Genomic DNA, 20676 nt, shown 5'->3' on the forward strand with positions numbered 1-20676 from the left:
AAAAAAAAAAAAAAAAGTAAAAAGTTTTTTTCCTCTTTTGTAGAAACTACATTCCCCCCTACCCCCCACATTCAGTTTTGTTAGTGGATACAAAATAGTCATTTTGGGATTATTGACTTTTCCATTAAATTGGCTAAGTTACTTAACTACCATGGACTGAGGACGAACAATGATGAGTCCAGTTCACAGGGCTGGTGGTGTAGGGCCTGTGACCTGATAGCATGGCATGTTTGGTACTGGTGGCTTTTCTGCTGGTGAGCTCAGGGTTGTTTCAGTGCAGTTTCTTAAACAAACTTATACTGAACATATGTCAAAGCTTATTATTTGTTAAGGAGGCAAATAGCAGATAAAGTATGCTGGTTCAAAATAACGAGAGTTTAGGCCTGACATTTTACTTCCTATGGTCATAAAAACATCATATTCTTATCAGTGATAGGCATAAATTTGTGACATAAATGGTTTGGGCCATATCCCACATGAACCGTGAATCAGAAATATCAAGCAATATATCTGTGAGGCAAATGATAAATTAATCTATGACTATGATGTTAGACATACCGATAAACAAGGTTTTATGCATTCATGCCAGAGAGGTCAAATAGAAGTCATCTAGGAGAAGCTTAGAGTCCTGCTTTTTCTCAAGCAAATATTTCTAGTGTGCAATTAAAGATGCTGAGCATATGGTTTCCTTAGCTCTTACTTGGTAGACAAGATTTTTTTTCATAGCAGGGAGAGGTGGAAGTGAATGGAACCCGTGTTACATGGGGAAGAAGAGCGCAGTGAAGGACATGTTTGAGTATGGAGAAGAGTGAAACGGAGATAGAGCTCCCTATGCCCTCTGACACCTGACTACATCTATGGCCAGCCTTAGAATCCTGGAACAGTAGCTCTGGAAGGGCCCTTGGAGACCACTGCAACTTGTGGCTTTCAAACTGTGTTCTGAGGAGCCCAGAGAGTCGAGGGGACACTGAACAGTGCTGCTGCCCTGCTGATATAATCCTACTGCACTGAGCAGGCATGCCAGAAGACAGCTGGGAAGCGTTTTTTCCAATTTTTTTCAGTTAGAAGAAAAAAACTACTTTAATTTCATAGCATGTAAAGTTTGTGTGTTCTGGTGTAGTACTGTTTTTAGTTTGAATTGCGTATGTGAAGGGAGTGGGCACCCTCATCTCTAGTGCTTCGGGTCTCTGAGGATATGTATTTAGCCCTGCTGGGTAGGTAGGACTGCATGCTTCCCCTGCCAGCCCCCCACCCCCTTTCCAGGCTCTACTAGAGCAGCCTTACTTTAGCTGTTGGGTATTGGGGTTAGAAAGACCATTTCTTTTTTTTTTTTTTTTTGAGACAGAGTCTCGCTCTGTCTCTCAGGCTGGGGTGCAGCAGTGCAATCTTGGCTCACTGCAAGCTGCGCCTCCCGGGTTCACGCTATTCTCCTGCCTCAGCCTCCTGAGTAGCTGGGACTACAGGCGCCCGCCACCACACCTGGCTAATTGTTTGTATTTTTAGTAGAGATGGGGTTTCACCGTGTTAGCCAAGATGGTCTCCATCTCCTGACCTCGTGATCCACCTACCTCAGCCTCCCAAAGTGCTGGGATTACAGGTGTGAGCCACCGCGCCCAGCCAGAAAGACAATTTCATTTGCAAAGGAGTAATATTGGTACAGTCTAGGGTACAGGTTACAGAATAATTTCATTTATTCATCTACTTGTTCTGTTTTGTTTTAGTTAGGGGCAGCAACATAATCAGATCTATGTATTTGAATGATTATTCCCTCAAGGAGTAAGATGGCAGGAGGGAGAAGACCCCCTGGACCTCAGTTTCACCATCTGTGAAATGACACTGGTTCTGGCTTTAATGTTCCAGGATTCTTGATTGTGGATGAGCCCTGAAGCCTGAGTTCCTGTGTCTGACAGGCTTTGCTTATGAAAATCAGCCAGGGTGATTATGTATTCCTGGCATTTGAAGTCACGAAGACTGTTTGATGTTAATGGGTTTACAGGAAAGGGCTGTTGTGGGGTTCCTTTAGTCTAAGGCAGCTAGCTGTTGATGTAGTCAGGAGACCGCAAAGAATGATTTATCCCACCCCCGGTCCTCTAACAGTTTCAATCTCCTGTGACTCATGCTTCTGTGTCTTAGACCTTGGAGAAAGTTACTCCATTTCCTAGGCTGAGACAGGGCCAGTCTGTGCTTCTGTCTCCTCTGCAAGCCTTGGCAGATAATCCTGTGGCCCTGGGGAGCTTTGTCAGAGGCTTCTCCTTCATCTGGGAACTTGCCCAGATCTGCCCAGCCTGGCTGCAGAGCACCTGGAAATCAATTCCCAAATCTCAATGCCAGAAAAGGCCTTAGAGGTCTTAAAGATTTGTTGAGTCCAGAGGTTCCCAAATCTGGCTGTATGTTGGAATCACCTGGACAATGGGAGAAAAGGGGTCCTCCTCATCCCCTTTGAGTCTAATTCAGTATGTATGGATTGAGACCCAGAAATCAGTGTTCTTTTATACTGTCTTAAGATCACTTACCATGGTATATGGCATTTGGTGACTACTGATCTAGTCTCATCTCTTAATTTTATTTGATTTTAAAATTGTATATAAGTGTTTTTACTTTTTAAGACAGAGAATTATTAAGACAAAAACAAAAAAAGCCTCTTTGTCCCCTTAACCCAGTTGGCATAAAAAATTAGAAGTGATAAATGCTCATGTTGAGAAAATTCAAATGGCATAAAATCATGTTTTATGAATGAAGAATGAAAAGCAAAACCTCTTATTCCTAGTCCAGCTCCCGAAAAGGTAACCACTATTAACACTTTTTTGAGAGTACACTCAGAAAGTAATTTTCCTATATATATCCTCACCTATTTACCTACTTAATTCTACAAAATCTGAACCAAAGGAATCATCCTATATACACTGTTCTACACTTTATTTTTATTTTTTCCACTTAAAACTTTTGGAGCTCACTACAGATCAGATTCCTCTTAAATCTACCACCAGAGGCTTTGCTTTCTGCTTCTATGGGTCTGATATTTTTAGCTTCCATATATAAGTGAGAACTTGAGGTATTTGTCTTTCTGTGCCTGGCTTATATCCTGTAGCATAATGTCCTCATGTTCATCGATGTTGTTGCAAATGGCACTTATTTCCTTCTTTTCTAAGGCTAAATAGTATTCCGTTGAGTATATGCCACATTATCTCTATCCATTCATGGTTGATAGACACTTAGGTTTATTCCATAACTTGGCAATTGTGAGTAATGCTGAAATAAACATGGGGGCGCAGAAATCCCTTGGACATACTGATTTCAAATCCTTTGGTTATGTGCCCAGAAGTGAGATTACTGAGGTCATATAGTGACTCGATTTTCAGTTATTTGAGGAACCTCCATTCTGTTTTTCATAGTAGCTGTATTAATTAAGTAAATTAATATTTGTAATGCATTTGGAACAATGATTGATGTGGAGTAAGCACTATATACTTGTTGAATGAATGAATGGGTGAGTGAATAAATACACGAAAATTGCTGCACGGCATCCCATTATATAGATATACCCTTCTTTATTTTACTATTAGTGGATGCTTGCTGTGTCTATTGCCTTAACGAATAATGCAGAAAGTAACGTCCTTGTATGTATTTTTTGGGTACTCTCCTTGGGGTATGGTGATCAATACCTTACTCAGGGTGGCAACAGTGGACATGGAGTCAAAGGCATTAGAAAGGAAAAGTTAGTGATTAGATAAGAGTAGGAAGTAGGATTGCAATTAGGAATTTTGCTTGGAACCTAGAATCACAGAATTATTGATCTTACATTTGAAAGGAACTGCAGGAGATAATTCCAGCCTTGCGCCCTCTGGGCAGGGAATGTATTACCTTGATGGTTCCCAAGCTGTGCACTGAAGTGTCCTGGGAGCCCCAGTGAACTCACTAGAAGGAGGGAAGTGCTGCAGGATTTTTAAGATTTTTGACAAAAATAGTGATATTTGACATCTCTCAGACACTTTGCAAATAACTAGCTTAGGATAGTTCACAGTTTAACACTAATCTTACGGCATTCCTTTTGTTAATGTTATAATTTGTGAAGTTGATTTAAAAATTTTTTTTTTTGAGATGGTGTCTTGCTCTGTCACCCAGGCTGGAGTACAGTGGTGTGATCATGGCTCACTGTAGCCTAGACCTACTGGGCTCAAGTAATCCTTCCACCTCCGCCTCCCAAGTAGCTGGGACCACAGGTACAAGCCACCATGCCAATCTAATTTTAAAAAAATGTCGAGATGGTGTCTCACTATGTTGCTTAGGCTAGTCTTGAACTCCTAGGCTCAAGCAATCCTCCCACCTTGGATTCCCAAAGTGTTGGGGTTATAGGTGTGAGCCAATGCACCTAGCCTGAAGTTGATTTTTTGGTGGTTGCGTGGTATGGCACGTACTGGGCAAAAATTAATATGGAATAATAAGTGAGGATAGCATTGTCCAATATTATTCCAAAGTTTGAAAAGTACACAGTGTCCAGCAGGTGCATATATTCCATTAGTAACTAGTTAAGAATGAAATAAAAACTTTTTTTTCAATTTGTGTGTATTTTTTTTTTTCAAACAGCTACTAAGTTGTTAGGCCATAAATATGTATTGAATTGTTTGATTGTGTCATCTGTGATTTCTTTCAGCAGCGTTTTGTAGGTTTTCTTGTACAAAACACTGCTAAAAAGAAATCATAGATGATACAAACAAATGGAAACACATCCCATGCTCATGAATGGGTAGAATAAATATTGTGAAAATAACCCATACTGCCAAAAGCGATCTACAAATTCAAAGCAATCCCCATCAGAATACTACCATCATTCTTCACAGAATGAGAAAAAACAATTCCAAAATTCATATGGAACCAAAAAAGAGCGTGCACAGCCAAAGCAAGACTAAGCAAAAAGAACAAATCTGGAGGCATCACACTACCTGATTTCAAACTACACTATAAGGCCATAGTCACCAAAATAGCATGGTACTGGTATAAAAATAGGCACATAGACTAATGGAACAGAATAGAGAACCAGGAAGTAAACCCGAATACTTACAGCAAACTGCTCTTCAACAAAGCAAACAAAAACATACAATAGGGAAATGACACCCTTTTCAACAAATGGTGCTGGGATAATTGGCTAGCCACATGCAGGAGAATGAAACTGGATCCTTATCTCTCACCTCATACAAAAATCAACTCAAGATGGATTAAGGGCTTAAATCTGTGACCTGAAACTATAAAAATTCTAGAAGATAACTTTGGAAAAACCCTTGTAGACATTGGCTTAGGCAAGGATTTCATGACCAAGAACCCACAAGCAAATACAATAAAAACAAAGATAAATAGCTGGAACCTAATTAAACCAAAGAGCTTTTGCACAGCAAAAGGAACAGTCAGCAGAGTAAACAGACACACAGAGTGGAGAAATCTTCACAATCTATACCTCTAACAGAGGACTAATATCCAGAATCTACAACGAACTCAAACAAATCAGTAAGAAAAAAACCAAACAATCCCATCAAAAAGTGGGCTAAGGACATGAACAGACAATTATCAAAAGAAGATGTACAAGTGTTCAAAAACATATGAAAAAATGCTCAACATCACTAATGATCAGGGAAATGCAAATCAAAACCACAGTGTGATACCACTTTAATCCTGCAAGAATGGCCATAATAATAATTTAAAAATCAGAAAACAGTAGATGTTGGTGTGGACGTAGTAAACAGGGAACACTTTTACACTGCTGGTGGGAGTGTAAACTAGTACAGCCACTATAGAAAACAGTGTGGAGATTCCTTCAAGAACTAAAAGTAGGACTACCTTTTGATCCAGCAGTCCCATTACTGGGTATCTACACAGAGAAAAAGAAGTCATTATTCGAAAAAGATACTTGCACATGCATGTTTATAGCAGCACAATTCACAATTGCAAAATCATGGAACAAACCCAAATGCCCATTGATCAACAAGTGGATAAAGAAACTGTGATATATACGTAGGATGGAATACTACGCAGCCATAAAAAGGAATGAATTAACAGCATTTGCAGTGACCTGGATGAGCTTGGAGTCTATTATTCTAAGTGATGTAACTCAGGAATGGAAAGCCAAACATCATATGTTCTCACTGATATGTGTGAGCTAAGCTGTGAGGATGCAAAGGCATAAGAATGATAATATGGACTTTGTGACTTAGGGGGAAGAGTGGGAGGAGGGTGAGAGATAAAAGACTACAAATATGGCACAATGTATACATGGGAGATGGGTGCACCAACATCTCACAAATCACCACCAAAGAACTTATGTAACCAAATACCACCTGTACCCCAATAACTTATGGAAAAATAAAAATTTAAAGGAATAAATAAATAAATTGTTTGACCCTAACTACTTAATAAATTGAACTGCTCGGTATTTATTTTGACCTAGGGTGCAATTAAAAAATGACCAAGACACTAAGGATTCAGTGAATTGAAAACGACTGGGAACAGCTGATTTACATCCTTATCCATCTGAACTCTTTTAGCTGCAGATGAAAGACACCAAATGGACAATGCTTAAGCAAAAACAGGGAATTATTGGCTTGTATATCTGGGATGTCTAGAGTTGCAGATGGCATCAATCTTGGCTGGATTTAGGTGCTCACATGAGGTCACTGAGGCTCCATCTGTCTTTCCAGCTTTAGGACAGGCTCACCACTTTTGGGAGAGATAGCCTCAGGCCAATTTTCTCCAGACTCACATCCTTTCAATTTAGCAATCCCAGGAGAAAAGATCATCTTTCCCAAGAGCTTGTGCATAAAAGCTCTGTGGGGAAGACTTTGGTTGACCTAGCCTGGGTCACTTTCCTAACTCTGATTTGTGGTTATGGAGATTTATAACGGTCGACTCTGGGTCACATATCCATCCCTGTGCTCAGGTCAGTGTCCCAACTAAACCACACAGAATAGGTAGGTTCTCCCCAGAAAGGGGAGAATGGGAGAAGGGACCAAAAACAGTGCATCTCTCATTTTACAGATGAGAGAACAGACTGGTAGTATGGTAGCTTAATAGTTAAGCAGAAAGGCTTTGGATTTGGAGTCCCACCCATCTGGGTTCACGTTCTTGGTCAAATTAATGACATCTTGTCTTTTAAGACTTTAGAGTCCTCATCTGTAAAATGGGTGTAATGGAAGGTAAAGGCCAAGAAACAGAAAACAACAATTATAGTCCCTGCCTTATAGGATCAGTGGTTCAAGTAAGGACTGAATGTGTTAATAGACATAAAGTGTCTGGCACAGGTCTGGCAATAGGAAGCCCTCAGTAAATGAAGCCATTGTAATTACTAATCAGGAAACTTTAAAGTTTACATATCTGGTAAGTGACCCAGGCTTCTGACTCCTGAGGATTTCCTTCTAACCAGGGAGGCAGAGAGAGAGTACACAACAGTGATCTTCCTTTCTTGTCTGTTGCAGAGTGAAGCAACATGGATGCAGTCAGCCAAGTCCCCATGGAAGTTGTGCTCCCCAAGCACATCCTGGATATCTGGGTTATTGTCCTCATCATCCTGGCCACCATTGTCATCATGACCTCGTTGTTGCTGTGCCCAGCCACTGCAGTCATCATCTATCGCATGCGGACTCATCCAATCCTCAGTGGGACTGTTTGAGAGCCTCCCAAGAGGGCCGGGTGAGGGATGATGACAGGCATCCTGTCCCCAGACTCTTCCTGTCTTCAGAAAAGCAGCAGGAGGGACTTTGGGGCATGGACCTGAGTTCTGGTTTTGATTCTGCCATGAGCCAGCTGTGTGAATTTGTTCAAGGGACCTAACTCTCTGAGTTCCAGGTTCCTTATCTTTCAAATGGGGATGGTGATCCCTGCCCTTCCTACCTCATAGGGGTGTGAGAACCACTTGCCTTAGTGGATGTGAAAGCTGTTTGTGAGCAGTAAAGCTGCCACAGATATAAAGGTGTTATGCTGAGTGCCGAGAAGCTTTGAAGAACCAGAGAACCTGATTGCTGATGATGGTGTTAAAGGTGGTGAGGGAGATATTGGGGGCAGAGCAGACTTTGCCAGTGCCCCCCAGGTCAAACCAAGCGAAGAGCACCCTGTCCCCATTCCAAGGGGCCAGCAGCACTATGGCTGAAAGTTATTTTCTTTAAGGTGCCATTCCTTCATGTTCCTTCATGTTTTCTCAGTTTGGAAGGTGATGGGTAGAGCTTTCCAGAACCTCCTCTATTCCAGAATCTCTGCCCTTGTGTAATCTGAAGGAAGGCTGTGCCATCTTTGGGCACTGCCAAGGGAGTTGGGGTGATGGGCTTCTTTCTGCACTGGGGTCTCACACCTGTTAGTGTTGACACTCAAGCAGTGTTGGAACATGCAGAGCGACTGAGTTCCCTGCCCAGCTTTTGGGACCTCTGGCCCCCATCCCCTTGTGTGTGTGTGTCCCTCTGCCCAGCTCCTGCTGTAATTAGCTCCACGTGTGCCCCCTTCACTCCCTTGCGCCAGCCCTGCAGCCAGCCTACAGCAATTATATTTTAAGAGGTGTTCCCAGGCTTTTGGGACCTACTAAAACAATGATGGTTTTTTTAGATGTGATGATTTATATCTATGTAGAGCTGTTTCTGGACCACTCAAGCTCTTCAATACCAAAATCAGGAGCATCTTGGGATTCATTAAATTATGTAAGAAGATAGCACAGATATCGGGATATTATTGTGTGAAAATGCTGCTTTTACTTTGATGTGATCTCATTGGTGTACACAACCGATTTCCAATAAAGTGCTAGAATGTGCATGTCTGAGGTCTTTCTTTAAAGCGCAATTGTTAAACTCAGAACTCAGGTAAAAGCCTTACACTGAAGGTACGGGCCTTCGAGACAGTTTGAATATAGTAACAGAAAAGGGAAGAGAAGAATCAAATTTACTTCCAGGGCTCTAGCTTCAGCATATGGGTGCAGTTGTGCAGGTTACACACAGATAGTCCAGAGGGGAAGAACAGATTTTGAATATCAGATTTAAACAATGACAAATAAGACCATGAATTTAGTATTGGACGTGTTGCATTTGAGGTGCTTGTGATATTCAGGTGGACACATTCAGGATGCAGTTGGAGATCTGAGTCTATTCTTGGGAAAGATGTTATGTCTGGTATTAGGGTACGGGGGATTAACCCCTATGGTAGATAATGCTGTACAAACAGATAGGATCAGAATATACGACTTAGAAGAGTGAGATGCTAAATGCAGAACTTGGAAGACACTAAATAGGAGGGGAAGGAGAATAGAAGGGGAAAAAAGAGAGATTGGATAGGTCCTATGATATGAGGTGTTTCAACAGAGGTGGAATAATACACACACACACACACACACACACACACACACACACACACACATATATATATATGGTTTTTTTTTTTTTTTTTTTCAGTAGAGATGGGGTTTCACCATATTGGCCAGGCTGGTCTTGAACTCCTGACCTCAAGTGATCCACCTACCTCCACCTCCCAAAGTGCTGGGATTACAGGTATGAGGCACCAGGCCTGGCCCTAACAGTATTTTGTAGGTTAAGAAATGAGTAGGAGGTTAGGAAGTTGAGACAGTGAGAACAGAAACCTTTCCAGGAGTAGCACTGTAATACAGAGGTAAGAGTTAGAGGAGGGCGTCAGGGGGAAGTGGTGAAGGGGGTTTCTGTCTTGGTACATTTGGGTGGCTCTAACAAAATACTTGAGACTGGTAATTCAGAAACAACAGAAATTTACTGCTCACAGTTCTAGAGACACAGAGGTTCAAGGCACATGCTGATTTTGTGTCTGGTGAGAGCCTGTCCCTCATAGATGGTACTTTTTTTTTTTTTTTGAGACAGAGTTTTGCTCTTGTTGCCCAGGCTGCGGTGCAATGGTGCGATCTCAGCTCACCACAACCTCCGCCTCCTGGGTTCAAGCGATTCTCCTGTCTCAGCCTCCAAAGTAGCTAGGATTACTGGCATGTGCCCCCATGCCTGGCTAATTTTGTATTTTTAGTAGAGATGGGGGTTTCTCCATGTTGGTCAGGCTTGTCTCGATCTCCCAACCTCAGGTGGTCCGGCCTGCCTCGGCCTCCCAAAGTGTTGGGATTACAGGCATGAGCCACCGTACCTGGCCTATAGATGGTACTTTCTATGTGTCCTCATGGTGGAAGAGACAAACAAGCTCCCTCAGGCCTCTTTTACATGGAAACTAATCCCATTCATGAGAGCAGAGTCCTCATGACCTCATCACCTCCCAAAGGCTTCACCGCCTTACTACCATCACTATGGGGGTTGGGTTTCAACATACGAATTTTGCAGGGACACAAACATTCAGACCATAGCAAGGGGTTAGTTATATGTCATAAGATTCTGATTGGTTTGCTCAGCATCTCTTCCAGCTGTTTTTCTGGCATGGCTTCCTGGATGGCAGAGGCTGGAAAGTAAAACAAAACAAATAAAACTATAGTGAAAGTAAAAACCTGTATTTCTGTAACTACACTTGATAGAGATTCAAATGTGATTTAAGCTTTGCTGTTCAGATGCACGCATGCCATGTTTTAGTTTGGAACCCAGTTCAGCTGGGAGAGCTAGGACAGGGTGTGAGACAATCACAACACTGGTGTGAATCCCAAAGCTGCAGCACACTCTGGAGCCAAGCCGCTTTCTCATGCCTGGATCTCAGTTGAGATGGGACAGTCCTGCAGCCTACAGCCAAGGCTGTGGCTTTCTTATTCCCTAGTTTCCCACTTGTTACAGAAGTAGTAGCTCCCCAAGATGGCTGGTTTTGCCGTGTTGATCTGGAAGGAATTCTAGTAACCCCTGCCTTCTGTGCTCCCCCAGTCCTTTTAATGATTTTAAGCACATAATTCCCTATATTAAAGCATACTTAGGCTGGGCATGGTGGCTCACACCTGTAATCCCAGTGCTTTGGGAAGCCGAGAGGTCAGGAGTTCGAGACCAGCCTCGGCAACATGGTGAAACCCCCTCTCTACTAAAAATACAAAAATTAATCGGGTGTGATAGTGTGCGCCTGTAATCCCAGCTACTCAGGAGGCTGAGGCAGGAGAATCACTTGTTCCGGGAGGCGGAGGTTGCAGTGAGCTGAGATCATGTCACCGTACTCCAGCCTGGGTGACAGTGAGACTCCTTCTGAAAAAAAAGAATAAATAAATAAAGCATGTTAAATTTCCATTTGCTAGAGTATACCTTAATTGATCCAGATGGAAGAAAAATCTATTAATTCCTGTCAATTAGCATCCTAGCAATTCCACTTCTAAGTCCATCATGTGATCCAGCATTATCGAGGAAAAACTCTGTTAATGGGAGGCAGATGGTCTTCTAGAAATAGAGATGGTAATGAACTGGTGGCCTCAAGGAGAGCTCAGACAGGTCTATTGGTGGCGATGGAATGAGAACTTTGCTTATAGTATTGCTGAAATAATACTAAAAGAATAATGAGCATTCTGGGAGGCTAGCACAGGTGGATTACTTGAGGTCAGGAGTTCGAGATCAGCCTTGTCAACATGATGAAACACTGTCTCTACTAAAAAAAAAAAAAAAAAAAGAATAGTGAGATAGTTTAGTTAGAAAATGTATCGTGTTTTTTGAAAAGAGAATGAAAATACAAATTCCGAATCCAAACTTGTTGGCCTCTTGGAAAAATAAGGGTTCTGGTAATGTGTATCAGAGTTTAAAAATTGTATCCATTGAAATTAGTGCTTAAATTATTTAGTTGTGTGAGATGATTTACATTTAAAAATGGAAAGAATGTATGTGTGCTTATAGGTAAGAACAATACATGAGCCTATTTTCCATCAGCTCCCAATACATGTCAGTTCATGTTTCCACATTTAATACTTACTGAAGGTAGCAGAAGTAACATTTTGGAAGAAAAGGATGTTTGGTAAATCAGAACACTATTCCTGTAATAACTAAAGATCATTAATAACATTTCTTCCAAACTTCCCCCTTCCCAACTCTGACTCCAGAAATAATCAACTTGTTTGATAATTACTAGAAGAAAAAAAGAGAAACAATTATAGTGTTTATACAGACATAAAGGAATGGTCTGGTAAATATTGTACAAACAATGAAATAAAACATGGCAACTAAGCACTGTCTATTGGTAGTCAACAAAAGCAAAATACAAAATTGCACCTTCTCAACAACACCTCCAGAATTTTCATATTATGGGCTAAGGGTGATAACTAGTTGAAAAATGCAACATGAACTGCTATAGTTTTTCATAGCTCTTTATGTAAGATGGAGAAAAAGTCAATACCCATACAAAAGAATTTGAGGGTGCTGCGACTAGATATGATATTTAGAATACATATGCATCCACATCTAAACACGATGGGAAGGAGCATAGAGGAGATTATGAGAACTTTGTGAGGGATAAATATATTGTCTCGGAGTAATGGGTTGAATAGTGGCCCCGCCCAAAATTATGTCTACTTCCTAAATCCAGAACCTGTGAAAGTTACTTTGAAAAAAAAGGGGGTCTTTGTAGATGTCATTAAGGATCTCCAGATGGGGAGGTGATCCTGCATTATCTGAGTGACGAGAGTCCTTATAAAATATACATGAAGGACTGACACACAGAGAAGAGGCAATATGACCATGGAGACAGAGACTGAAGTGATGTGGCCACAAATCAAGGTAAGTTTGTAGCCACCAGAAGATGGAAGAGGTAAGAAGTACATCATCCCCTGGCCTCCAGAGGAGTGTGGCCCTGCTAACACTCTGATTTTGGACTCCTGGCAACCAACTGCATGAGTATAAATTTCTGTTGTTTTAAGCCACCAAGTGATTTGCTTTAATGCGGCCCCCAGAGCAAATGCCAGAGAAAAGGCAAGTAGGCAAGGCAAAAACAACTTCATTTACAAGCCAATGTGAGGGAGGGGCGAGGTTCACCGGTCTCTGGCGGTGGAGGCCGAGGAAGCCGCTCCGGCGTTCTCGGAGGAGGTTCCTGGGTCCCGCGCACGAGGAGGGGCCGAGGAAGTTTGCTCCGGCGTTCTCAGATGAGGTTCCTGGGTCCGGGGCACGAGGAGGGGCCGACGAAGTTCCTTCTGGCGTTCTCGGACGAGGTTCCCGGATCCTGCGTAGGAGGAGGAGCCGAGGAAGTTCGCACGGCGCGCCCGCCGGGAGCGGCTTTTATGTCCTGGGCCCGGAAGTGGGCGGGCGGTGGGCGGGACATAGGCGGGTCAGAGGCGGGGCGGTAGGCGTGGCTAGGTGGGTTCCTGTTTTTCTCCATTGGAGGTCGGGTTGCGCCTGCGCAGTCAACCCGTGTCTTTCCCCGGCGCCAGAAAGTTGACGGTGAAGAACCCGGAACTGCGCCATCTTGCCTCCGTTTGTCCAAACACCAAGTTTGTGATCATTTGCTACGGCAGCCACAGGAAACTAATACACAGGGTAAGCTAATGGGGGAATAAGAGAGTTTTTTCATAATTGCTTGAATGGGTTAAGAATTCTAAAGAATAATTAGCCGGGTGTGGTGGTGGGTGCTTGTAATCCCAGCTACTCGGGAGGCTGAGAGGCAGCAGAATCACTTGAACCCAAGAGGCAGAGGTTGCAGTGAGCCGAGATGGCGCCACTGCACTCTAGCCTGGGCTACAGAGGGTGACTCTGCCAAAAAAAAAAAGTAATTCTGAAGAATAAACATTATTGGGTAAGGGGAGATGACATGATAGCCATTAGAAAGTGGAGTCGGGGGAATGAGGAAAAAAAGTGAAAAACAGACACCAGGAAGGTGAATAACCAGAATGTAAGCTAAGGAGATGGAATAGGGAGGACACCTTACCCAAGCAGAGTACGGACTGAGGAGAAAAATAAATGATATCCCTAAATATGTTTTAATTTCAGGGAGCTACTTTGTCTTCTCATATTTTACTCAGATCGCTTTGTGTGTGTGATGAAGTACATATTTTAAGTAAATATTTTACTTCAGAAACAACCTCTCAGAGAAAGTTTTTGGATAAAATGCAATGTTTTAGTAATATTCTCTTCAGAAACATTAAGTTAGGATGTTAGGGTGATGGAAAAACCTCAATAAAAACCAGTAGCTTAAGTATGGAGACACACATAACTCAGTCATCACATTGGGAAGAAAATGAGATACAGGAAAAGAAGAAAAAGTCACCCAGAAAAGAGCCCTAGAAAACTAAGAGTCAGAGTTTTTCACTGATGCTTATCAAAGCTCAGCTGTATGAAATAAGGGAGGAATGCATCCTTTTAACTTTAGTCAAGCTTTTTAAATTCTGAAAATGGGACTCTCACTTAGAGTGCTGCAGCACAAAGAAAGCAGTTGTTTGGAGAAAATAGGCTATGTTTGAAAAAAATATTTCTTTTTGGCAACGGCTATGGATTCCTGCCAATCTAAAGAGATCTCTAAACTTAGGGAGAGGGTAGAAAGTAGCTCTGCCCTCTGAGAGGCTCTATTTTATTCTGAAAGGCTGAATGTGACAAAGGCACCTTTAATGATCAGACAGAGCTGAGGTATCCAAAGCTACATATAAAATAGAAGCTTAGGACACCTAAGAAAACAGACAAGAATTAACACAATAGCAAACAAAATGGCAGACTCAACCATTGCACCTGGCTGAAATATTTCTATTAACTCAGAGTTTAGCTAGGTACCAGAGCAATTTTATCCCTAAAACTGGGTAATGAAAATTTGAACAGAAGAGGCGGAATGTGCGGATTAATTTATGTGTTGACTTAACTGGGCTGAAGGATGCCCAGATAGCTGGTAAAACATTATTTCTGGGTGTATCTGTGAAGATGTTTCCAGAAGAGATTAGTAATTGAATTGGTAGGCTGAGTAAAGTAGATCACTCTCACCAATGTGGTGGTTGGACAGTCCATCAGCTAATCCAGTGAGGACCCCAATAGAACAAAATGGTGAAGGAAAGGCAAATTTGTTCTCTTTTCTTGAGCTGGCATGTCCATCTTCTCCTGCCCTTGGACATCAGAATTTCCGGTTCTCTGATCTTCACACTTGGGCTAAATTACCCACTGGCTTTCCAAATTCTCCGACTTGCAGATGGCAGGTTGCAGAGCTTCTCAGCCTCTGTAACCACATGAGCTAATTTCCATAATTAATCTCTGTCTCTGTCTCTCTCTTTTTCTCTTGCTTAATAAATATGGAGATTTATTAAAGAACAAACAGGATATACCACTGGTTCTATTTCTCTGGTGAATCTTAATACATAAGGTTAAAATAGATTAACATTAGAAGTGAAAAGTGAAAATCCCGCAAAATATATTTTAAAACTTCTACTTTGAACTTAAGAAAACATGATTTCTTGGTCATCAAATCATGGAAAAACGTCTTGTTCTTGGAATATGTTGAGGTGTATGAGAAATCTTCTCATTGCTTCTCAGAATTCTTAGCACCTGCAAAACCATTATTTTGTTTATGTAATCTTACAAAAATGTTACCTAACTACTAGATTCATATGAAAGAATTTTTTTTTCTTTTGATAGAAAACCAGCAAGGTGAGTAATTTTTGTCAGGAGAAAGAGCAAGAGAAACAATTCTCCTTACACAAATTCTTAGGTGTCCAGTTGAAAACATTCCAGAAGGGGTGGGCAGGTGGACCAGGGATGGTGGGAAGCACAAACTTCAGAGCCAGATCCCCAAAGCTTGGTGAAAAGGCCAGGAAAAGCACCAAAGAAACACACAGCCATGCAGCCCTTAACAAGTCTACCTTGTAAAAGCAATTTTGTTCGTCTGTTTCTTCAGCAAATGCTTTTTCTTGTGGCGGTGTTTACTTAGTTCAGTGAAGAAAGTTGCCTGCATTCTCTCTCTCCAGTTCGGGCTAAAACCTGGACACTGACAGAGCTAATGTATGTTTGATCTAATCAGTCAAGATCAAGTGGGGGAAAGCAATAAAAATAAATTTCAAAATGTTCTCTATCAAAAATTTTTCAGGAAAAATGTTCTAATTAAGAATCTGGGCCGGGCGCGGTGGCTCAAGCCTGTAATCCCAGCACTTTGGGAGGCCGAGACGGGCGGATCATGAGGTCAGGAGATCGAGACCATCCTGGCTAACATGGTGAAACCCCGTCTCTACTAAAAAATACAAAAAAAACTAGCCAGGCGAGGTGGCGGGCGCCTGTAGTCCCAGCTACTCGGGAGGCTGAGGCAGGAGAATGGCGTAAACCCGGGAGGCGGAGCTTGCAGTGAGCTGAGATCCGGCCACTGCACTCCAGCCTGGGCGACAGAGCGAGACTCTGCCTCAAAAAAAAAAAAAAAAAAAGAATCTGTACAATTGGACCAGTGAACTGGAACTGGCAAGTGTCAAGATGTTTCTGTATAATTGGACCAGTGAACTGGGACTGGCAGTGTCAAGAGAGTTGTAGAAATGAAAATATTCCCTCATTTTCTGATTTTTGTTCCCATCTACAGGAGCTCCCACAGTGTTCTACTCTTTCCATTTTAAGGAGAAGATGTAGAGCGGTACAACTTTTTTCCCCTCTAAGACACATCCCAGACCTTTCCTAACTCTTTAGTGCCTCTGATGATTAGTAAACAATTCAAGCTTATTGATGGAGACTGTAACTTTGATGTAATTTTTCTTCTCCTTGGTTTACAGCCAGGAATCATTGCACGTCTTCCAGGTATTTGCAGGAACACATACATTTCCCAAGCATATTGGTCACATTAGTATAAAATAAACTTATGAGGCCTTTGCTATTTTATGTTGCCTCAGACCAGGTAAGTTTTGTCTTAATTTTCTGATTATCCTGAGATGTTTCTCCATTTACTCCATTGAATCTAATTGACTCTGATTTCTTTTTTTCTTTATTCTTCTCTATTCTTATTCTTTTTAAAAAAAATGCTTGATGGTGATAATGTCTCTTCGCTTCAAGTGATAATGGTAATTCCTTACCCTGTTAGATATTTGTAATGTAATTCTTATAAACTTCTTTTCTCAAAGGCCCATGCCACTCTAATAATGATCAGCACTTGTTTAATTTGAAAATGTCAGGCATATGTATGAGGTTCATACATGTGAGCCCAGGAGCTCACAACTCCTTACTCATTCATTAAAAACAAATCATCGGGATGCTCCTGCTCTAATGTCTAGAGCCTTTCTTTTAACCAATGGCCTCTTAATTTTCATGGTAGAGAAGACTTTTTCCCCCTCTGTGATACAGAACAGTTTTCAATTATTTAGTCATCATGAACTAAAGCAAGGTAGCCAGAGATATGTTAGACTATTTTTCTACAATAACCCCAGCATGTCCTTTATTTAGGAGAAATTTTGACTGATAGTGGAAAGAAATGTAAAGCACTCCTGCATTAAATGAAGTTATGATTCCTACTAACAGTGAAACTGATTCTTTGAATCTCAGGAGTCATACATTTCTAAAACAATGTTTGTTATGATTATCTTTTAGGAGAATATTGAGATTTACAAAATTTATTCTTTCTTTCATTTCATTGTATCATCCTTTTCCTATGTGAACAATCTCACGTGGCTTTTCCTTCTTTGAGAGTGGATTTGGTATTTTTTCTCTTTCATTTGTATGCTTTCCATTTACTTTGTATTTAAAGACAATCTCAAAGTTGTAAAATGTTGCAAGTACCGTAAAAGAAATTTTTGAAATTTTTTGAGTGTAGTTGCTAACATGATCACTCAACTTACATGACTACTTCTATGTATTCCCTACAAACATTCTTCTACATAACCGTATTACCATCAAAGTCAGCAAATTAACAGTGATAGGCTACTACCATATAATCCTCAAATTCTGTCAAGTTGTCTCAATTTTCTCAATGATGTCCTTCGTAGCAAAGGGGTCCAGTTCAGCATCATGTGTTTCATTTTGTTGTCATATCTGTTTGGTTTTCTTCAGTGTGGAACAGTTCCCTAGTCTTTCTTGGCTTTTATGACCTTAACACTTTTGAAGATTACAGGCCAATTATTTTGTAGAATAGCTCTCAATTTGAGTTCACCTAATGTTTTCTTATGAATAGATTTAGGATTGCATCTTTGATAGGAATATCATAGCAATGGTGACAATTTTGATTCACCTAATTACTGGTGATACTAACTTTGGTCACTGATTGGTGTCTGCTAGATTTCTCCACGGTAAAGTTACTCTTTCTTACCTTTGTAATTAATAAATACTTTGTAAGGAGGTACTTTGAGACTATGCAAATATCCTGTTCCTCATCAGACTTTCAATTTGTCCATTCATTTATTTATTTCAGTGTGGACTCATGGGTTCCTATCTTATTCAGTAGGTTAAAACCAGTTGCTTTCATTACTTAGTTTGATGCTCAGATTATTCCAGATTTGGTCAGTGAGTGTGGGCGTTCAATTAGTCTAGTGGGAAAAATATTAAAGATAGTTATAGTAATAGCAACAAACTCTCTTGTAAGGCCTGAGAGTTTGTATAACTTCAGTAATAGATCTGGCTGAAGGTGGCCTGTTCCCTTTACCTTTAGTTAAATAAGTTAAATTAGTAACTAAGGAATGTGGGGAAGTTATCTATCTAGCTTATTTACTCATATGGTCTTAAGACTAACCTTTGATGTACCACAGGTACTTAATTGCTTTCTACTTGGGAAGTCCACAATGTCAATTACCCTCTAGCGCTGTTAACTCAAGTCTTTGTCAATTAATCTTTACCAAATAATGCAAGTCTCACTCCCAAGTCTTTCTACTTGGGAAGTCCACAGTGTCAATTACCCTGTAGTCTGTTGACTGAAGCCTTTGTCAATTAATCTTTAGCAAATAAATGCGAGTCTCACTCCCCCAAGTCTTTCTACTTGGGGAAGTCCACAATGTCAATTACCCTCTAGCGCTGTTGACTCAAGCCTTTGTCAATTCATCTTTACCAAGTAAATGCGAGTCTCACTAGCCGGTCAGGGCCACAGTCACAACTGTTTACAGTACTCTCCAGGGAGTCTGTAAGCGGCTGGGACACTCAGCTGGACGGGCAAAGAAGATTATCTGTGTATCAGTGTACTTCATTCATCCATCGCTGGCTCAGGGTCTGCGGGTCAGACCCCTGCAAGTTAGAACTCCTTCAAGAGTCTTTTTGACATGTTCTCATAAGTCTTTCAGCGCTTCTTTACTTCCTTGCAAAGATGTCCCAGGCTCATCTTACAGTTTCCCCATACTAGACTTGGGATCAGCCATTTCTCCAAGGAGCCTTGGATCCTGTTTCGGAGTGTAGTCTTCAGAAAAGATGTCAGAGCCAGGTGTGCTCATTGTTACTGGGGGTTTGTTACTTCCTGTTTTCAATGGACAGAGCTAGTTAATACATGTATATACTTGTATACACACATAAGCACATTTTTACATCTATATTTCTATATCCCTATTGAAAACCATGGGTTCACTTTGAGATCTCCAATTCCAGTCTAACAGCACATTCATGTTTTCTCTCCTTCCATATTTGAAACTTCCTTCTCCAATAGTGAGAAGCCTTGATATATTTTTGATCAAGTCTTCTGTATGTCACCAGTCTGTCATTGCTGCTGCATCCCACACTCCCTGTGCAATGCTTTCCCCACCTGCTTGGGTTCCAACATCCCACACCAGGCTTCTCCTTTCACTGATGTTCTTCTTGCTCTACTTGGGCTCCATTACCCTTAACTAGTCCAGCATCCTCACCTTGCTTGGGCTTTAGCATTCTGATTTGGGTAACCACAGGATTCCCCCTATCCTTGCCATACTCATTTCTCTTGCCACGTAGTGACCTTTGGATTGATCTGAACAAGGGAACGATAAAAAAGAAGTTATCATTTTATTTTCAAGTTAATATTTGCTGAGTACTATTTATCAAGCTCTATATTATCTCGTTTTAGTTACATAATAACCTTGATTACATTTTACTAATTGAAGCAGTCAAGATGAAAGAAATTATCACTTGCCAGAGTCCACAGCCGGTAAATGGATGATCCAGGACTGGAACTTATCTCGCTGACTATAAACCAGTGCTCCACTTGGAAGCTGTGTACATGTGATACATAGAAAAAATGGTTAATTTTCATAGTCAGTAATCATAGAATTGGTAGTGTATAAATCTTTTGGGGATATAATTGTCAGAAGTCTCAATTACAAGCCCAAGATAGATGATGCAGTAATAATTTGCTAATTACGTATTTTGAAAAGATTGTACTTAAAGAAAATGTTTTCTCTTTAATTATGGCATTAAGGATTTCAAAAGGTACTTTATAATTTATACCATTTCATTTCATAATTTTATTTCTTTCCTCTCTGTTTTAAAGCATATTCTAAGGGTTAAACTTTTAAGCTTTAAACTACACAGTGAATCACTTTATTTTATTTTATTTATTTTTTTGAGATGGGGACTCAGTCCGTCTCCCAGGCTGGAGTGCATTGGCATAATCTTGGCTCACTGCAACCTCCGCCTCCCAGGTTCAAGCGATTATCCTGTCTCGGCCTCCTGAGTAGCTGGGATTACAGACGTGTGCCACTAAAAAAGGCTAATTTTTGTATTTTTAGTAGAGACAGGGTTTCACAATGTTGGTCAGTCTGGTCTCGAACTCCTGACCTCGTGATCCACCTGCCTTGGCCTCCCAAAGTGCTGGGATTACAGGCATGAGCCACCACATCCAGCCTGTGAATCACTTTCAATATGCCTTTCCATAATTTAGAAAAAGACTTATAAGAAGGAAGATTTCTTACATTGTTTGCCT

The 20676-nt window shown here is 41.1% G+C and overlaps 1 protein-coding gene across 1 annotated transcript in view; it reads left to right on the forward strand.

The window, feature by feature from the left end:
* SMIM3 (small integral membrane protein 3) overlaps window positions 1-8781 on the forward strand; it is a 20088-nt gene extending 11307 nt beyond the window's left edge. The window contains exon 2 of the mRNA XM_011931604.1: window positions 7461-8781. Within this exon, the coding sequence (XP_011786994.1) occupies window positions 7472-7654 (183 nt within the window). The 5' untranslated portion in view covers window positions 7461-7471 and the 3' untranslated portion in view covers window positions 7655-8781. The remainder of the gene's footprint in view (window positions 1-7460) is intronic.
* The last annotated feature ends 11895 nt before the right edge of the window (window positions 8782-20676 follow it).

Source organism: Colobus angolensis, unplaced genomic scaffold, assembly GCF_000951035.1.
Source record: "Colobus angolensis palliatus isolate OR3802 unplaced genomic scaffold, Cang.pa_1.0 Scaffold90, whole genome shotgun sequence".
Classification (NCBI taxonomy): Eukaryota; Metazoa; Chordata; class Mammalia; order Primates; family Cercopithecidae; genus Colobus; species Colobus angolensis.